At 36.7% G+C, this 18,706-nt stretch overlaps 1 protein-coding gene across 5 annotated transcripts in view; it reads left to right on the plus strand.

The window, feature by feature from the left end:
* Positions 1 to 18,706, plus strand: part of LOC106867760 (cAMP-specific 3',5'-cyclic phosphodiesterase 4C) — a 704,791-nt gene that overhangs the window by 351,184 nt on the left and 334,901 nt on the right. For 3 of the 5 annotated variants that reach the window (XM_014912731.2, XM_014912732.2, XM_014912733.2), the window contains exon 1: positions 1,586 to 1,892. The exons of the other annotated variants lie outside the window; for them this stretch is intronic. In XM_014912731.2, coding sequence (XP_014768217.1) covers positions 1,732 to 1,892 — 161 coding nt within the window. In that variant the 5' untranslated portion in view covers positions 1,586 to 1,731. Of the gene's footprint in view, positions 1 to 1,585; positions 1,893 to 18,706 lie in introns of those variants that run through there. 5 annotated transcript variants of the gene reach the window in all.

The raw sequence follows: 18,706 nt of genomic DNA on the forward strand, positions 1-18,706 counted from the left end.
ATATATATGTGTGAAATGCTTTCTTTAATATATTATTAATAATTTATTGGAACATAAGCCTGTATTTTATATTAGATTGGTACCAATATGGTTGAGTAGTCAGAGAACATCTATTCTAAAAACACATGCCTCAGTTTACAAACTAAACAAGCAGGAGGAAATTGGTATAAAAATAGCAATGTATTTAAATACATGTTTCTTAAACATTAATATTAAAAAGATGTTGAAAGTAATAGTGGTTTTCTGGTTGAAGTGCGTAAAATTCATTAGTAAGGAGATGAAATAACATTTATTTCTTAATCTGCCTGTGTAGAGAGAATGTCAGTTTTCTATGAGGACAAAGATATGAGTAGACCTGTTACAGATCGTAGTAATATTCACTGGAGTAGTATGCTGTGCTGTTTATTAATAGAAAGTATATATTGTGTGAGTAATATAAAAACAAACAGTACTTGAAAGCAACTTCTTGATTGTATCCTACTGCCATGTAGTTGTCTTATCTGTGGTTGGATGAAATCAGTAGCTAACCTACAGAACAAACCTTCACTCCTACCTTAGTACTTTCTACCTCACACGGATAAATGAGGTGACATCTATCTATCTCTCAATCTATCTGTTTATTTCTATCTTAATATACATCTTATATATATATATATATATATATATATATATATATATATAATAATAATAATAATATAAATATAATATAATATATATATATATATATACATACATATACATATACACCTATATACACATATATGTATAATGTACACGCATTTCTTTAGGGCTGTAAGATATTCTGGTTATAACTTCTTGTAAAGAATAGCAAAAATGATTACAATTATTCTTAATTGTATTGACATATAAATCACAAGTTTACTTCCTGCCTATTTGCAAAACAATAAGGGTTGATGATTGGTTTACAAGTGCTGCTGGTGAAAAATATCGTCTATTCAAAATAATAAGGAAAAGAAAAAAGAACAGAAAACGATTCTTTTCTTCATTCCAAGTAGATGTTGAAACAAAAGGTTATCCTAAATCTAATTACAGTGTATGACATTTAACAAGATGATACAGAGGAGCCAAGAATTACTTGACAAGTAATCACAGAATTGATTTACATTTTGGATAGTTTTCTTGAAGTAGGAAATGATATTTAACATATTTGAAAGCTTAGTGAGATAACATACACTTTGGATTAAAGTTGAAAATACTCCACTGAAAAATGTTTACATCAAATACTTTGGAAAAGGCTGAAATGAAAAGAAAAAGTTTAAATTATAATATTGGTTTCAAACAAAAACTTTTAAAAAAATACAATGAATAGATGATTTAAAAAAAAAAATTCTGCAAAGATATATAACTTAAAATTTATGGTTTAATTATATGAGTATTTTTTAATGTCTGAATTTCTCAGCACTATCACTGATATTACCACATTAGATTAAATTCAATTCATATTGGAACACATATTATTATGTGGAAACTACTTCACTTCTCTATTGCTACAGTTATTACATTATTATAACTTGAATATAAAAGTTAAAATATTTTACACATTTCAATATCATTTCATTTGCGAGAAAATATTTTTAAAAAATCAGAAATAATGTTACTTCTAACTCCATAATAGTATAACTTCAATCCTACACTTTTATACACCAACATAATTCGTTAAGGAAACGAACTGGTGAATTATCTGAAATATATAACCTGTCTTGGAGTAAAATGGCACAATATCTTTCTACAATATCAAATCATGGTGTCATGTACGTTCACCGCTCTCTTTCTAATTCAGTTGTTGAGATGCAGACTGGCCACTCAACTAAAGGATCTGTAATATTTCATTCAAGCAGGACACAGAAGCTAAAACTAGAGTTGGCTAAAAGGTAATTCTTATCACATTTTAATGTAATCAAAGTATTTTATTTAGTTCAATCCTTTTTTTTCTCTTATGATAGCAATGAAGTGAAAAATAATTTTGAAATTAATAAGATGCTTGATATTTCAAGTCTAAATTTTTTTGTCATTTATTTAAATATAATATTTTCTATACAATCATAATGTTTCTCAATGACCATGTGTGAGAGAACCCATCAAGATAGAGGGATAGAGGAGATGGGTGAGATGTGTTTAACTGTTTAATTGGTATTTCAGATATTGATTGATAATAATCTGTAAGAGAAAAGAAATGTCAGAGCGATATCATTTTAATAAATGAATGATTACCTTTGTTATTTACTTATAAATATAGTTATAACATTCTCTCATTAATAATCATAATTTATATTAGAGAAAACAAATAATTGTTGGTAAATTACAAAATTTTCCGTTCATTATTATTCTCAATATTTTAGGTCTTTGATATTGTTTTTATGAATCAATTATTTCAAGATAATGATTTTACATTTACCAAACTAGATGTCTGATCTTTAACATCACAAATTATGAACTTAATCCTGTCACGATAGATTAACTACAAAATGACCAAATATATAAGCAGCTCACATGAGTTTAACATAAATATTATTTAGCTAGAACTCTTATATCACACATTGTGTTGTCTTTGCAGGTAAAATCTTAAAAATTCTTACCTTGGGTTACCTGATGAAAATAATGGTTCTAGTTTATCTAGTCAAGTAAAATTTATTTACAAGTTAGCATGTCTCTCTCTCATTCACACAACATAATAGACACACCGAATCATTTTCACTTTAATGTTTTTTAGTGAGAATTGTATTGATTTCTTACATTGGCACAATTGTATTTGGTGGGTATAGTTGACTGGATTGAGCCATTGAACACTTTTTTTCTATTAACTCTGAAAGGATTAAGAACAAATTCTCCTCAGCAGAAAATTATTTCAGAGTATAGAAGAATGGTACTAAATTTGGTTTTTTATCATATCTATCACTTCAGTAAAAAACATTGGCACAAGGCCACAATGTTTTTGAGAAGGATAGTCAATCAAATCAATGCCAGTGCTTTATTTTATCAACTCTAGAAAGATTAAAGGAAAAGTTTACCACAACAAGTTTTAAGTGAGATAATATTAATGGTTGTAAGGAAGCAATAATCTCTATAATTAGCCTTTCAGTTATGTAAGATTCATTTTGTTTCTCATTAGAAAACATACCAAGTTATAACAGAAAACAATCAATTATAGTAAAAACTTGAAAATATAATTTATTAACATTTACCTTGAAGTGAAGAATATTGAAACATTATTTTTATTTGAGAAGTTTTCAAATTATTTTGCCATAATTCATTAGCTAAATTAAATATGTAATACACAATAACTTTGCAATAACCTATAATACAATCAAGTTAGATTAATTTTATATAAGAATATATAATAAAATTTTCTCTAAAACAATATTGGAGTTAAACACCATGGTGAGAGCATGTAAATCTGGATTGTATTCAGTTTCTATAAAAACATAGTTACATCTTTGTTTTGAGTGGGAAATGAAAAGAGGTTCACCTACCTTCCTCTCTCATCTGCACCTGTCTAGTAGTAGTCACTCCAGTAATCCTGCCCTACCCTGTCACCCAGTATAAGCAGCTGCTATCTGACCAACCCAGGAGCGAATTCCCTGATGTCCCTTCACGATGCCTCAGCTGGTGAAAAGAGGCCGACTCCTGTCCTGTCTCCCCCACACTTCCCTTCTCACGCTTCCCCGTCCGGTCAGTCCCTTGACCATTGATGTCATGGCCCTCTTCTTCTGGCTCATTCCCACATGACCCACTGATCTCAAAGATCACTTCCTCACTTCACTCCATGTCGAAATCTACCATCCATTCCTCTGTTCCACTGAGTTGTGCAGCATACTTTTGATGGCTTGACCCAGACTTCATCTCCCACCTCCACAAAGTCAGGCCCTCTCTCTTCTACAGGGTATCTCGATGGTTTACTTGGATGCTGCTGTTTATATTTGAATATTGCTCTATGTGGCATGAACTCTTTGGCCTGTCCTGATTGGGGTGACAGAACACCACTTCCAGCAGTGAGACATGTCCCCTCTCTGCCATGGCCTTGATCGTTTGATGATGTCTCTCCATGATCCCATTTCCACTTGGCTTGTATGCTGCTCTGAAACAGCGGTGCACTTTTCACCTGTCAAGCATCTCCTTCAGTGCCTCCAAATGAAATGCTGTGCTGTTGTCCATCAGCAATTCGTTCACTGGGCCCCACTCTAAGAATACCTCATTTAAAATAGGTGCCATCTTATCTGCAGTGCCTGTCCTCAATTCCCTCCAAATGGCCATCCAGCCTGGTCCACAATTGACGATTGAGAGATACATTCTCTGCCAGTAGTGTGCTATATTCACTGCTAGTTGTCTCCAGTTGTGCTCTACCGAAATGTTTCCCTGCTCATGCACACCCAGAGCAAGGTTGATGGATTGACACCTGTCACAGTTCTTGACCACCTTTTCGATGCTCTGTCTAGTAATGTCAGCGTCAATCCACCTGGTGAGACACAGGGTCCTATCCACGTCCATATGATGCATGTCATACAGTCTCCTTAGCTTGGAGTCAATTTAACTGACACACTGTGGCTCCCCCTTGCTTCGATTCTTCTGGCTCCCCTAACCAGGCCTTTTTTTACCCTGCTAAGAGCATCTGCCTTGTTTCTCTCTGAAGGCACAAAGACCACATTCAGCTTCAGGCTGAACTTGCCAATCAGCTCCTCTAAAATCCCTAGGCAGTGCTTCACTAGCATTTCTGCAGGCCCTTTGATTCACACCCTCTTCTCATCGGTGATCACTGATACTACCCAGCCAAGCATGGTAGCTGAATCCATCCAGATTTCAATGGAGCACAGCCCCCATTTCAAGGCCAAATTCACTTCTTTCAGCATCAACTCAGTGACATTGATGTGGTTGTAGTTGTCTGATTTTTGAAGCTAGGTTGCATCCTCTGCTTTGGTACCATCAATTTCCAACACAACCCCTATTGCAATGCTACTAGCATTACACCATATGGTCCCACCATCTGATTTGGGTACATGCCAGTTCCCTCTGACTGGGTCTTCCTCTCCAGGATTTCCTGCATCATTGCTACCATCCCCCCTCCCAGCTTGTCACTTCAGTTCTCCCCTTCTTCTCGTCACTTGATGTAACTGCATACTGTATGGAACCACCCCACAATCGGGTAGTAACCTACTAACTTCCTGCACATTGAGAACAGTTCTCTCCTGCTGACATTGGTACCCAGCTCTAGGATCTCATTCCCCCTATGAAACACCAACTCACCTGTTCTGTCTCTCTGGAGCTTAAGCCCTCAGTGCAGCTCCTCCAGCCATTGGCTCTAGTGGCTTCGCAATTAGCCCGAATTTCTTCAGATGTCTCACAACCTCTGTGGCAGGCATTATGGTCTTGTCCACTAAGATGTCATCTATGTAGGAACTGGTGGCCCTTTCCCAGGATGGATTTGAGCACTGTTGCCATGATCTTCGGCACAAAATTCAGTCCAAAGCCCAGCCTTGTCAGACAAAATGTTCGGCCCTTGTGTTGCATCTGTTGGTACTGCCACATTTGTTGCTCACATGGAGCTGCAAATATGCCAACTTCAAATCGACGATCATCATTGCCTTAGTCGACTGCCTCCATACGTGCAGCATCTCATTGCAGATGTTGGTCACCTTGCCACTTGTGTGACACAATACATGGCCGTTCATCTCCCAAAAGTCCAGTACCTGTCTAACTTTGCCCTTTGTTGGCTGCACCACTGCAATTAGAAGTAGGACTCTGCTCACCACCTCCTCCTTCCACGGGATAAGGACACCTTCCTTAATCCACTTCTCTACTTCTTCTTCAAACTCACTCCTGGTGTGCCCTTTCAGAGTATGGGGTCCCTCTTTCTATTGTCCATTGCTGACCATTGAACGCTGCCTGAAAATCCTTGTCTTCAGTGGCATAGGCAGTGCAGCTCCTCGCAGGGCTCTGCTCTCACTCACATTCCTGACTCATGGTGCACAATGCCTCTAACACTGACACCTCCAAGGCGGTTGATCACATCCATCCTCATTACCACATCAATTCTGTCTACCACATAGTTGATCACGATCACCCGCAGCCTTAGCATTGTCCCCTGCACCACTATATCCACATCGCTGCTACCCTTGCATTCGACTTCGCTGCCATCGACCAGCCCAGTGCTACTTGTCCCCTTCCATTTCTTTGTCACCTTTAGGGTCAAGAGAGTCGTTGTGCAGCCCACGACCTAAACTACAGGCAGTGACTTCCCCAATGCCTCTACTCGTTCGTGGGGTAAGTTTGAGAGACAACAACTTCCCCATGGCCTTTTCCCTGGCTACAATTTTAGGTGATATGCCCAGTCTATTTGCACCAGCAGCAAACCGGTCCAGGCTCTGTGCAGTCCCTCGTCATGTGCAGCCCTCTGCACTTAAAACACGGGCCTGTGAATGGCTGCTGTCATTCCACAGCAGGCCTTTTTCCATCCTTCACCAGCCATCGTGGGCTTCTGCAGCCGCTATCACCACTGCCTTCCGCCTGGTGTTTTGTGTGGGCTTGAACGATGAGCTCGCTCATCGCCATTTTGTTGCTGCCTGGCAACTGTTGTAGTTGCCCCGACATGTTGGGAAAGCCATTCACAAAGGCCAGTCATGCTACTTTCTCAAGTCCCACACCAGTAAGACCAGACAACACAACTAGGCTCTATACCTCCACAGCATATTTGTCGACCTGTTCCCCTCTTCATCAGATTGTTCCCAGCTTAGCAAATGCGGTGTGCACTCCATCTGTGTAAGCCTCTCTCAAGCGTTGCTTGATCTTCGCCCTGCTCAGTTGTTCTTCCATTTCAAGGTACAGTACCAGCACACTCCACTCCGAATACAGGGCCATGAGGCTCACTACATCTTCGATGCCTTGTAGCCTGGCCACAAATTTGACCTTTTGAATCCAGGCTACTACATCACCTTCGCCATAGAAAGATCTGATGACATCACTGCCGATCCTTATCTTTGCCTCCCATCATATATGAAGGGGACAACAACGCCTGTATACAATTGCTGAAATAGCTTTTCATGTGTGGGAAATGAAAAGAGGTTCACCTGCCTTCCTCTTTCATCTGTGCCTGTCTAGTAGTAGACACTCCAGCGATCCTGCTCCACCCTGTCACCCAGTATAAGCAAGCAGCTGCTATCTGACCAACCCGGGAGCGAATTTCCTGACATCCATTCATGATGCCTCATCCAGCGAAAAGCGGCCAACTCTGTCCTGTCTCCCCCACACTTCCCTTCTCACGCTTCCCCTTCCCTTGACCATTGATGTCATGGTCCTCTTCTTCCATCATTATTGTCATTGTTATCATCATCATCATCATCACTTAATGTCTGCTTTCCATGCTAGAAAGGGTTGGCTGACTCAATTGGATCAAATGTGCTGGAGGACCACATTATGCCCTTCCTAATGCTAACCAATTTACAAAGTGTGCTGGGTACTTTTTTGTAGCACTAGCACTAAGTGAGGTTTGCAAGGCTAAAGGACCTAAAGGAGTCCCTATCATTAAAGGAGTATAGGAAACAGGGTGTGGTGATTCAAGGTAAGGCAATGGGAGAAGGTAAAATATGATGAGGAGAGCAGATTTGTTGTTGTGAGAGGATGGTAATAGAGAGAATAATAGAGTAGACACCGTATGAAAGAGCCAAGGGAAAGGAAAGGGCTTAATTAGGGGTTAGTGAGAAAGAGAGGAACAGACAGAGTTGTAAAGGTGGTGGAAAGGCTATCCCACATAATAAGAACAAGTAGGGGGAGGAGGTATGGAAAGAAGAGAACAAGAGAGAAATAAGTGAAGGAGGCAAGGATCCAAAGAGAGCCATTAAGGAAAGACCAGTGTAGGGACCATGTAGGTAGGTCAGAAGGGGAGAGAAGAGCTGTGGGGATAGGACAGTATTGTAAAAGGGACAAAGAAATGATAGTGATGAAAAATATGAATGAAGGAGGAGAGTGATGAATGAAGTGAGTGGGAAGATGGCTGGAGGAGGGAAGGTGGACACAACTAGAGAGATGAGAGTAGACTAATTGACAGTCTCACATATATAGACCTAGTGGTGGATGGTAAAGTCTAGAGTGAATGGGCATGTGCAAGGCAGTCCTCCATAGTTTGTGATGCAGAGATGAGAGATGGGTAGACATGAGTGTGAGAGATGACTAAAGTGAATGGGAAGAGAAATAGTAATCATCTGACAGAAAGTGGCAGTAAACACACACACACACACTTGCATACACACTTGCATACATACTAATACCCATATAGACAGGCATTCCAACCTCTGTGACTTCCATCATTTCATTGCCTGTTTCACTACAGTTGTTTGGGGCCTTCTGTAGCACCATGTAACACAATATGATCCTTTGTCAGCTCCTCCATGAGATGCAGTGTTTTTAGGTCAGCCTTCATCTGTTCTAAGTTTTCTTTGATCTTCTTCTATGGACCCCTCTAACTCCCTTATGCAACAACCATCTTTTATATGTATCACAAGCCCATACCAACACAGTCTTATCTCTTGCACACTACATCTGATTTCCCTTATACCTAGTATTTTTTTCTCAGTTGGTGTCTATGTGCCCAGCTTTTACATCATCATCATCATCATCATCGTTTAACGTCCGCTTTCCATGCTAGCATGGGTTGGACGATTTGACTGAGGACTGGTGAAACCGGATGGCAACACCAGGCTCCAATCTAATTTGGCAGAGTTTCTACAGCTGGATGCCCTTCCTAACGCCTCAATTTGCCCTTCACTTTGAGGGGAAAAGCCTGTGTTGCCTGCAGTGGTAATAGCTCCCAGAACATTTTCCAACTTCTTCTTGCCCTACCGACTATACCTTTGTTTTGGAAATACTATCTTCACCTTTGTACATAACTTGTACAGCTTTCACAAGCCATTCATTCATCCAGTGATGTAAATAAATGAACGTCAAAATAAAATGATAATCCTAACAGACTTAAGCATCATTAATCCATTTTCTCTTTAATGTCTCTTATATGACTTCTGTAATTTATTTAGTGTCAAATGTACACTAATGCTTGAATAATTTTAAAATATCCATATAGACCGGCTACAATCTGTCTGAAATGCATATGGATTAGGCTACTCTGGAACTGGATGAAACCCAATGGAATTATGATGCTATGCATATTCTTTCATAAGGTTTAAGCCTCAAAGTTACTTCAGAGCAAGATTAAATGATTAATTTATATAAGCTTACTTTATACAAACATCTAAAGAAATAAAGACAATGGGGTGGTTTATAGAATTTGAACCAAATATAGATACTGCCATAAATCACTCAAGATATTGAGACAGGATTGAAGTCTACATAAAATTGAAGTTTGAAAACTGACATTGGGTCAATTTATTCATCTAGTTTTCATTACTGTGTGTATGCAGACACACTTTGTTGTATGGTAAAGTGCTCAGGGCACCAATGAACAGGAACACCACAGTATTTTTTGTTAGTGCCAGATTTACCAAGGTACAAATGATATATATTATAATAGATTTGCTTTAATGAATAAGGTGTTGAAAATCATCATTTATTCCTGATGTCCAAGTAAATAATTTGCTTCTTTAGTTTACTACTATTTAGTGTTCAAAACAAGAGGTTATATTCAATAAAGTTCTGCGGTCTGGCCCACATTTTTAATCTATTATTTCACATTCAACATTTTTCATGTATTCATTTAGGAAAATGTATGCTTATACTTCAAAATTTAATGTGTAAAAACTGCATTTCACAGCATCACATCAGCTTCTTTTTTATTGTTATATAAGCCATTTGAATTTACATAAAATCCACATCACTTAAAAATATGAACATGTATAAAAACTTTTTGTTTATAGTTGTTAATATATATTGCTTTTTTTTTTTCATAGAATAATTTATTAATTAAAGTTCAATTAATAACTATTTGACTGTCAGCTTCATAATTTTATTCAGGAAACTAGTTTTCCTGAATACTCAAATAACTGTAATGTAGGAATTCTATACCTTATGACTTACTACATGTTAATGTTATATTTCAGCCTCAGAGAGGTACTTTGGTAGCAGAATAGTAGAGCAACCAGTAAAATGCTCTGCAGTATTTACTTTATGTCCTAATTTCAAATTCTGCTGGAGTTGGCTTTGCTTTTCATCCTTCTGACATTGATAAAACAAAGACTTTTGAATATACACTTTTCCAAAACTTGCAGCCTTGTGTTTGTGTTAAAAATTGTTGTAGTATTTCAGATTAAAATTACATCTCAAATTAAATTTGATCAAACAGATTATGAAAAGAAAAAGTTGAATGTTTAGTCATGCTATACACCATTTAATATTCCGTAACCTATTGGGATCTATTTTAAAATGGGGGCCACATTTTTCATTAATGTTTTACGTAGTGTTTTTGGTACGGAAAAACTTTCAAACTTCGTATACTTATCTATTTTGTGTTATAGAACAGAAAAATATTTTTGTATTCGAATTTATTTCATGTAAAAAATTGTCTTATTTCGATAATTTCAACCAATCACTGACAAGTATTCAGTTGTTTACATTTACTCCTTTGGCTGATTAAGCGATGTAAAGCGTATTTAATCTCCATACCTTCATTTTATTTGCTTTTTTCATTTTAAATTTGCTTTAACCCTAACCCTAACCCTAACCCTAACCCTAACCCTAGGGTTAGGGTTAGGGTTAGGGTTAATTGTTTCAGAATCGTTTGTTTATGTAGTCGGCACTTAATGTATATCAGCTGAATGGATGTCAGTGATTGGTTGAAATTACAGAAATACGACAACTTTAACATGGAATAACTTATGGATTTCTTTTTTTTTAAAGAAGACTAAGAGAAAAAGATGTTTTATATGACACATTCTACCAGTGTTCCAAGTTTCAAAGTGTTTCGTTAATGAAAAATGTGGCCCCCATTTTAAAAAAGATCCACCTATTGTATTGCTAGACTGTATCTTATATTCCTTCAACAGCTTATATTTCTGCCAAAATACCACCATGACAGTAAAACATGCATTATAATCACGAAACACATTATTATAAAAAGACTTCAGAGTCTGTTGTCAGCAGACTTTTAGTCTTTTTTCACCTTTAGATCTTTGATATAATGCTATCACTGCTATCTGTTAATTGATAGATTACATCAAAATAAGAAGTCAGGCTTTCTTAACTACTGCAAAGATCTGATTATAGAATGTAGCAGACAAATTGAAAGTAACTAGACTTTCAATAGGAAAGAAGTATTGTAGTACAAATGTTTTATATGAATTGTCATAATTTCATTCATCCATAATAAATGAACCCAAGCTGTCTTGATAAGGATGGTTTGCATATCTTTACACATTAAAGTATTGTTTAGCCCAATGTCTCAATCAATAATTCTATAACCAAGCTAAGCCATCATGTGAAGGAAAATAAGAATTATCACTGGCTGCTATTCTAAAAATTTAGATATTAAAAGGCATTGATGATATTCTTTTCAAATACTGAAGTAAATAAAATTAGATAAATAGTCCTTAATAATAAATAGCCTCGCAGACTGAAAACTGAACACTTTCACCACCACCACCTCCACCTCCACCATCACACCATCAGCAGCATTTTAACATTCACTTTTCCATGAGGCAGATTTTCCACAGCCAGATGCCCTTCCTATTGCCAACCCTCACTTGCTTCCACTCGTTTCTACTGACTGGAAAGGAATGACATCGCTTGTCCTATGGTAACACATGTTTACAATGATCACATGATGTCAAGACAAGGAGGCACAAACACATAACTCAGATTCACGCACACACATCCATCCATCCATACATACTATGTGTGTGTGTGTGTGTGTGTATCTTGTTTCAGTCATCTGACCGTGGCCATGCTGGGGCACTGCCTTGAAGGGTCTTTTAGGTGAACAAATTGACAACAGGTTTTTTTTTTAACCCAGTACTTATTCTATCAGTTGTTTATGCTGAACTGCTGAGTTACAGGGACATACACACACCAACACCGGTTGTCAAGCAGTGAGTGGGAACAAACTCAGACACAAAGACATGCACACGCATAGATATGTAGTTTCCACCGAACAAATCCACTCACAAGTCTTTGGTCAGCCTGAGAGTACAGTAGAAGACACTTGCCCTAGGTGCTATGCTGTGAGACTGAACCTGGAATCAAGCTTCTTACCACACAGCTTCGCATATGCCTATAGCCACGCCCTTGCCTATAAACCACACCAGTGCCTCTAATCCATGCCTGCTAGACAGCTCTGGAATATAGTGTATTTTTAAATGTTATATGTTTTTAAAGGGATTTTTCCTTGCAGTTTCTGGTTTTTAAACGACACACATGCATTAAGTATGTTGCAATGATAATGTTTTTATTATTGGGCTGCTTCTGTTACATACTTCAAATTTTCATATACATACATACATACATACATACACACACACACACACACACACACACACACACACACACACACACATATATATATATCATATACATACATACATATACATATATACATATATATATAATGATGAGCTTCTTTCAGTTTCTGTCTACTAAATCAGAAATTGAAAGAAAGAAGTATTATTAATCATTTTGAAATAAGCATTAACAACCATAGAAAATCATGTAAAAATACAAGATAAAAAAGAGATACATCCTTTCTGTATAATACACAAAGCTCTATTATGTTTAATGCTGTAAATCATAAAGTAACTTACACTATTAAAAACAATACAAAATCCTTTCAATACTGGATGCTGCTCATAGAGTTTGTAAGATTCTTACAGGGAAGTTGGTAATCCTGTATTAATTAGAGTCTACGCAGAGCATGTATTATTTTTAGCTCTGAAGTAGAAATAATCTGAAGGAAAATAATGGGTACCTTCATTACAACACTAATGATACATAAATACAAAAGCAAAAAGAGAGAAATGCCAGTATTAGTTGGCTTTGATCCAGCAGACTTAAGATAAAAGGCATTCCAGCCATGACTATTCCAATTTTTATTTTAATCATTATGTATCTAGGGTTACATTTTTGAATGTGTTTTTTTAAAAATGTTTTTAAGGTAGCAGGGAGGGCTTTAAGGGAGAATTGGCTTCTATTTCTAGCAGAGTGAGAGGCTACATAAAGGCTCCTGGTTGTCTTGTAATTGCTTTTGATGGACTGACTCCTAAAAGCAATGCAATACAGGGCCTACATGTGGTCAAAGGTGGTACAATCTTTGAACTCTTTTACATTCTGAAATCATTTTAATATCCATGGTTCTATTTAGAGGTGTCTCTGTCACATATCAAGTTGATAAGACCAGTTTATCCGAGCTGGATTAGATTTTATTAAACTACAGTTACTGTTTTACAGTTTTACTTGTTTCAGTCATTTGACTGCAGCCATGCTGGAGCACCACCTTTAGTCAAGAAAATCGACCCCACGACCTATTCTTTGTAAGCCTAGTACTTATTCTATCGGTCTCTTTTAGCCGAACCGCTAAGTTACGGGGACGTAAACACACCAGCATTGGTTGTCAAGCCATGGTGGGGTGACAAACACAGACACACAAACACACACACACACACACACACACACACACACACATATATATATATATATATATATATATATATATATATACACACACACATATACGACAGGCTTCTTTCAGTTTCCATCTACCAAATCCACTCACAAGGCTTTGGTCGGCCCAAGGCCATAGTAGAAGACACTTGCCCAAGGTGCCACGCAGTGGGACTGAACCCAGAGCCATGTGGTTGGTAAGCAAGCTACTTACCACACAGCCACTCCTGTGCCTAGTAAAAATATTTATTAAACTACAATTAGTAAAAATATTTTTACTTAGATGTTTCCCCTCTCATAAATTGTCTGCTTGATTGTTTTTCTCAGTCTTTTACTTTTTTTAAACTATTTTCATATTTGTGTGCATTCATTACAAATCTTGCAATGCAATGCATTTCCTCCAGTTCACGAGAAACAATAGGAAGTGATCTTTGAATTAAAAGTCAGTGAACTCACATTACTAAATATTATAGCAACTGTCTTCATAACTAGTTTCACATTTATTACCTATGCCACTTAATTGTTAGAAATAATTGATATCAGTAGGCTACCAATACCACTCATTCTAAAGACATTACTGCTTTTGTTGGCTGCATTCTTGGAAACCAATAGAAGTGTTTTATTTTCTCCTTGACAATGTATTTTATGATCTGTAGTGTTCCAAAATGCATCTGTGTGCAGAATGATAAGTTGTGGGATGATAAGCAGCATCCATCTAATTTTAAGCAGTTATTTCTACTCTTTATATTCAATGACCAACTTATATTCATAACATACAGCTCTGTCGTACCTACAGAAATTGTTCATTAAGACCTGCTGATAGATGCTGTTGTTATATCTACAATGAACATTGTCAGAAACAAAATATAAACTCTAGAAATATATTCTAAAATATTGTGTACAATGCACAAACAATAACAATTCTGATTCATTGTTGAGTCCTTACCTATAATTAAGCACACCCATGCACTTAATAGATAATTATATCATTTCAATGAAATCATGTATTTAACAAATACTCTATCTTTCTATCAACATTAAGGTCCCTTCTTAATATCATTCTAGCAAACAGTTTTATACACATGTATGCATTCTCTTTGCTAAATCTATGCTATATACTCAAAATATGTGGAGGCGCAATGGCCCAGTGGTTAGAGCAGCGGGATCACAGTTTCAATTCCCAGACCGGGCGTTGTGAGTGTTTATTGAGCGAAAACACCTAAAGCTCCACAAGGCTCCGGCAAGGGATGGTGGTGAACCCTGCTGTACTCTTTCACCACAACTTTCTCTCACCCTTACTTCCTGTTACTGTTGTGCCTGTAATTCAAAGGGTCAGCCTTGTCACACTGTGTCATGCTGAATATCCTCGAGAACTACGTTAAGGGTACACGTGTCTGTGGAGTGCTCAGCCACTTGCACGTTAATTTCACAAGCAGGCTGTTCCGTTGATCGGATCAACTGGAACCCTCGACATCATAAGCGATGGAGTGCCAACAACTCAAAATATATATAATCTTATATGGCACTACACAAACTCATAGTTTGGAATACAATAGCCTCATGTAACCACTTGATCACTAGAAATAACACATAAATTCCATCTTAAAATGAGTATGACAATGTAATCCTAGTGATAAAAAAAGACAGGATGATCACAGCTGGAATGCCTTTTAACATACATCTGTTTCATCGGGACTGACATGAAGATAAACAATAACAAGTCTTTATTCACCAAAACTCTTCATCCATTTAGCTATCGCTCAGCTGTGTCCTCACTTTATGTCTTGTATCTTAAATTATAATCTCCCCACCTCTGTTTCTCTGAACTTGTTGATCATATACCAACTCTACCCAAACAGACTTTTCTTACTTGACATTTAACTTTCTCTCATTCTTCACTGCATATCATTCTCCAGATTCCATTCTGTGTATTTGGCTTAATCCTCAGAACAGCCTCCTTTTTTTACATGCTATCCATCTATGTTTTCCTTACAAATGAATAACCTTCAACAGTTTAAACTTAATATTAATTGTATTAACCATTACTACCCAATTTTACCTATTTCCACTTCATTTTGAATCATAAAAGAGCCTTACTTGCTACCATTTGAGGGCTCTTTAAGAAGGGTGTGATAGTTTCTAGAAGATTATTTCAAAGGGGTCAAAGGTGGGTAGATTCTGTCTCCTTAAGCTCAATGGATTAAATTATTTTCTGAGAAATCTTTCTAAGACCTTTTGCAAATCCATAATAGTTTTAATAAATCTGGTAAAAAGTACATATTTCAATTCTAGAAAATATCTAGTTTTGGCAACTAAACTTCATTAATTTCGATAATCATGTGAATGGGAAGTGTTATTGTCATTATTTCTTTAGTATGAAAACCACACATGTGTGCAGAGCTTTGATCCTGCCACTTAGGGAAATCTTCGTTCATGCTAAGTCTATCTCCAGACAGGATATGTGTAATCACTCGAAATGCTTTGTTTCAGATTTAATATGTATAGTTGTTGAAAAAGGCTGCAATACAAAACTTCACTTACCAAATCTATCTTTTAATCTTTTACTTGTTTCAATCATTAGACAGCAACCATGATGGACACTAACTTGAAGAATTTTAGCTCAATGAATTGATCCTAGTACTCATTTTTTTAAAGCCCAGTACTTATTATATCACTTTTTGTTTGTTTTCTTTCCTCTATTAATATATAAATTTCTGGCATAGCATTGCTTTGAATATTCTTAAACATCTTCATATTAATGTCATATCAATTTTTACACAGAACACACTGTCATTTTGAACACCAAATACAGTAGCATACTGCTCATCAGAAAATGTCATTTTCTTGTAACAAAGCAAATAGCCATAAGGTCAACATTTTACTTGTTTGCTTATCTCGTTTGTGCATAAGATTGTCATTCTCTTGAATTATGTAAATGTAACCTGTTCAAAATCTCTCTCTCCCTCTCTCACTCACTCACTCACTCTATCATTCACTCATCCATTTGTCTAGAGAGACAATGAAGTTTTGTATTACTAATCAGTCAGGATTTGAGCTGAAACAGCTCTATTGACATATAGCCCAATTCTGGAGCAGCATACCTTGTGCCTGTTTTTTTCAGGTTGTATTTAGCTTTTAATGTGTTGGTGTTAGTTTCTGTTGTCAACATTCCTTTTTCCAACTCTTCAGTTCTCATTTGATAAATGTTCATCATGTTTGTATTCATGACATGTTTGTATTCATGACATGTTTCCACTTGTTTCAGTTTGCTCTCAATGCTTTTCAGCTTGTTAGGTAGATGTCACTAGCCTTCATGTCACAGTTGCAATGTACAAATGGTTTTCCAACAGGTTTGGTTCCAGTTACTAGCTCTCCATACAAGATGTCTTTGGGACTATTTTTTCATTAAGTTGACATTCGCCTGAATGGTTTTCAATTGTTTTGCTTGAGGCAAATCATTTGCATTAGATAGTGGGACAGCATCCCAAACAAAGATGTCCTTAAACAAGTAGGAATTCCTAGCCTATTTACTATATTCTTCAAAACAGAAAGCATTGTAATTAGCTATTATTGGTCAAGGTTAGGCTAGTGGGGTTTGCTTTGTCCAATGGCAAAATATAACAGCTCCTTATTATTAATGCATAGTTAGCATGAAAGACTGTATCACCCATGAGTAACCTTTGTGATGATTTCTGTCATGGACAGTGTCCATTGTTATGTTTGAAAACAAGAAATTATATTCAGTAATGTCATTATATTCTGAAGTGTTTTAGATTTGATGTTAATAAGGAATATTTCAGTTATGTTTTTGTTTTTAGAAATAATTAGAAAAACTTAATTGTTACATTTTACTTTATATTTTTCAAACCTAATGACCAGTATATTAAGTTTTAGTGGTGGGTGACCCAATACCTATATTATGCTTATATCTATCAATTTATCTACTTGTTAGTTATTATAGTATATATTTGGGAGGAATTAATAGAATTGATAAGGCACAATGGTTTGGATATTGGCCTTTTTATATGTGGATTATATGTAGTACTGCAGGTATTAGTTTTTGTTTTATAACCTGTGCATTTCAACTAGTAGTTCTTGAACTGGATGGCAGCAACCCCTTGGGGACATTTTGAGCCCACAAAGGGGTGGTAGTCATCAGGAAGTGCTATCAAGGTCGTGATGTATTCTGAGAAATAAAATATTTAAATCAGATAAATTATATTTTAAACCAATTTTCTTTGTCAGGATTAAAATGTGAGAAGGGCATTGTCTGTAAATGTGTGATACAACTGACATTCCTATCATTACAAGGAAGGGAAGTCCTTGAGAAATGGTTGAGAAATGATTCAGCATTACTACTGGACAACTGTTAGGTAAACAATGAAGTATATTACAAATATAAAAAAGGGTATACTTGAGCTTCTGTTAGTCAAATATCAAATCTGATATTTTTAAGCATATTACAGCTGTTATTTTAATATGCTACCTATTGCTTTTCAAACATAATGATTTGTTGAATATCTTGAATTATTTTACATATGTTTTCATCTTGTCTTAAAGGTAAACAACTATTGACACATATGTTTGGGTCATTAATACCTCTTTTACTTGTTTCAGTCATTTGACTGCGGCCATGCTGGAGCACTGCCTTTAGTTGAGCAAATTGACCCCAGGACTTATTCTTTGTAAGCCTAGTATTTATTCTATCGGTCTCTTTTTACTGAACTGCTAAGTTACGGGGACGCAAACACACCAGCATTGGTTGACAAGCCATGGTGGGGAGACAAACACAGACACACAAACACACATACATATCATCATCATCATCGTTTAACGTCCGCTTTCCATGCTAGCATGGGTTGGACGATTTGACTGAGGACTGGTGAAACCGGATGGCAACACCAGGCTCCAGTCTGATTTGGCAGAGTTTCTACAGCTGGATGCCCTTCCCAACGCCAACCACTCAGAGAGTGTAGTGGGTGCTTTTACGTGTCACCCGCACGAAAACGGCCACGCTCGAAATGGTGTCTTTTATGTGCCACCCGCACAAGCCAGTCCAGGGGCACTGGCAACGATCTCGCTCGAAAATCCTACAGGAGCC

This window comes from Octopus bimaculoides, chromosome 18, assembly GCF_001194135.2.
Source record: "Octopus bimaculoides isolate UCB-OBI-ISO-001 chromosome 18, ASM119413v2, whole genome shotgun sequence".
In the NCBI taxonomy this organism is placed as follows: domain Eukaryota; kingdom Metazoa; phylum Mollusca; class Cephalopoda; order Octopoda; family Octopodidae; genus Octopus; species Octopus bimaculoides.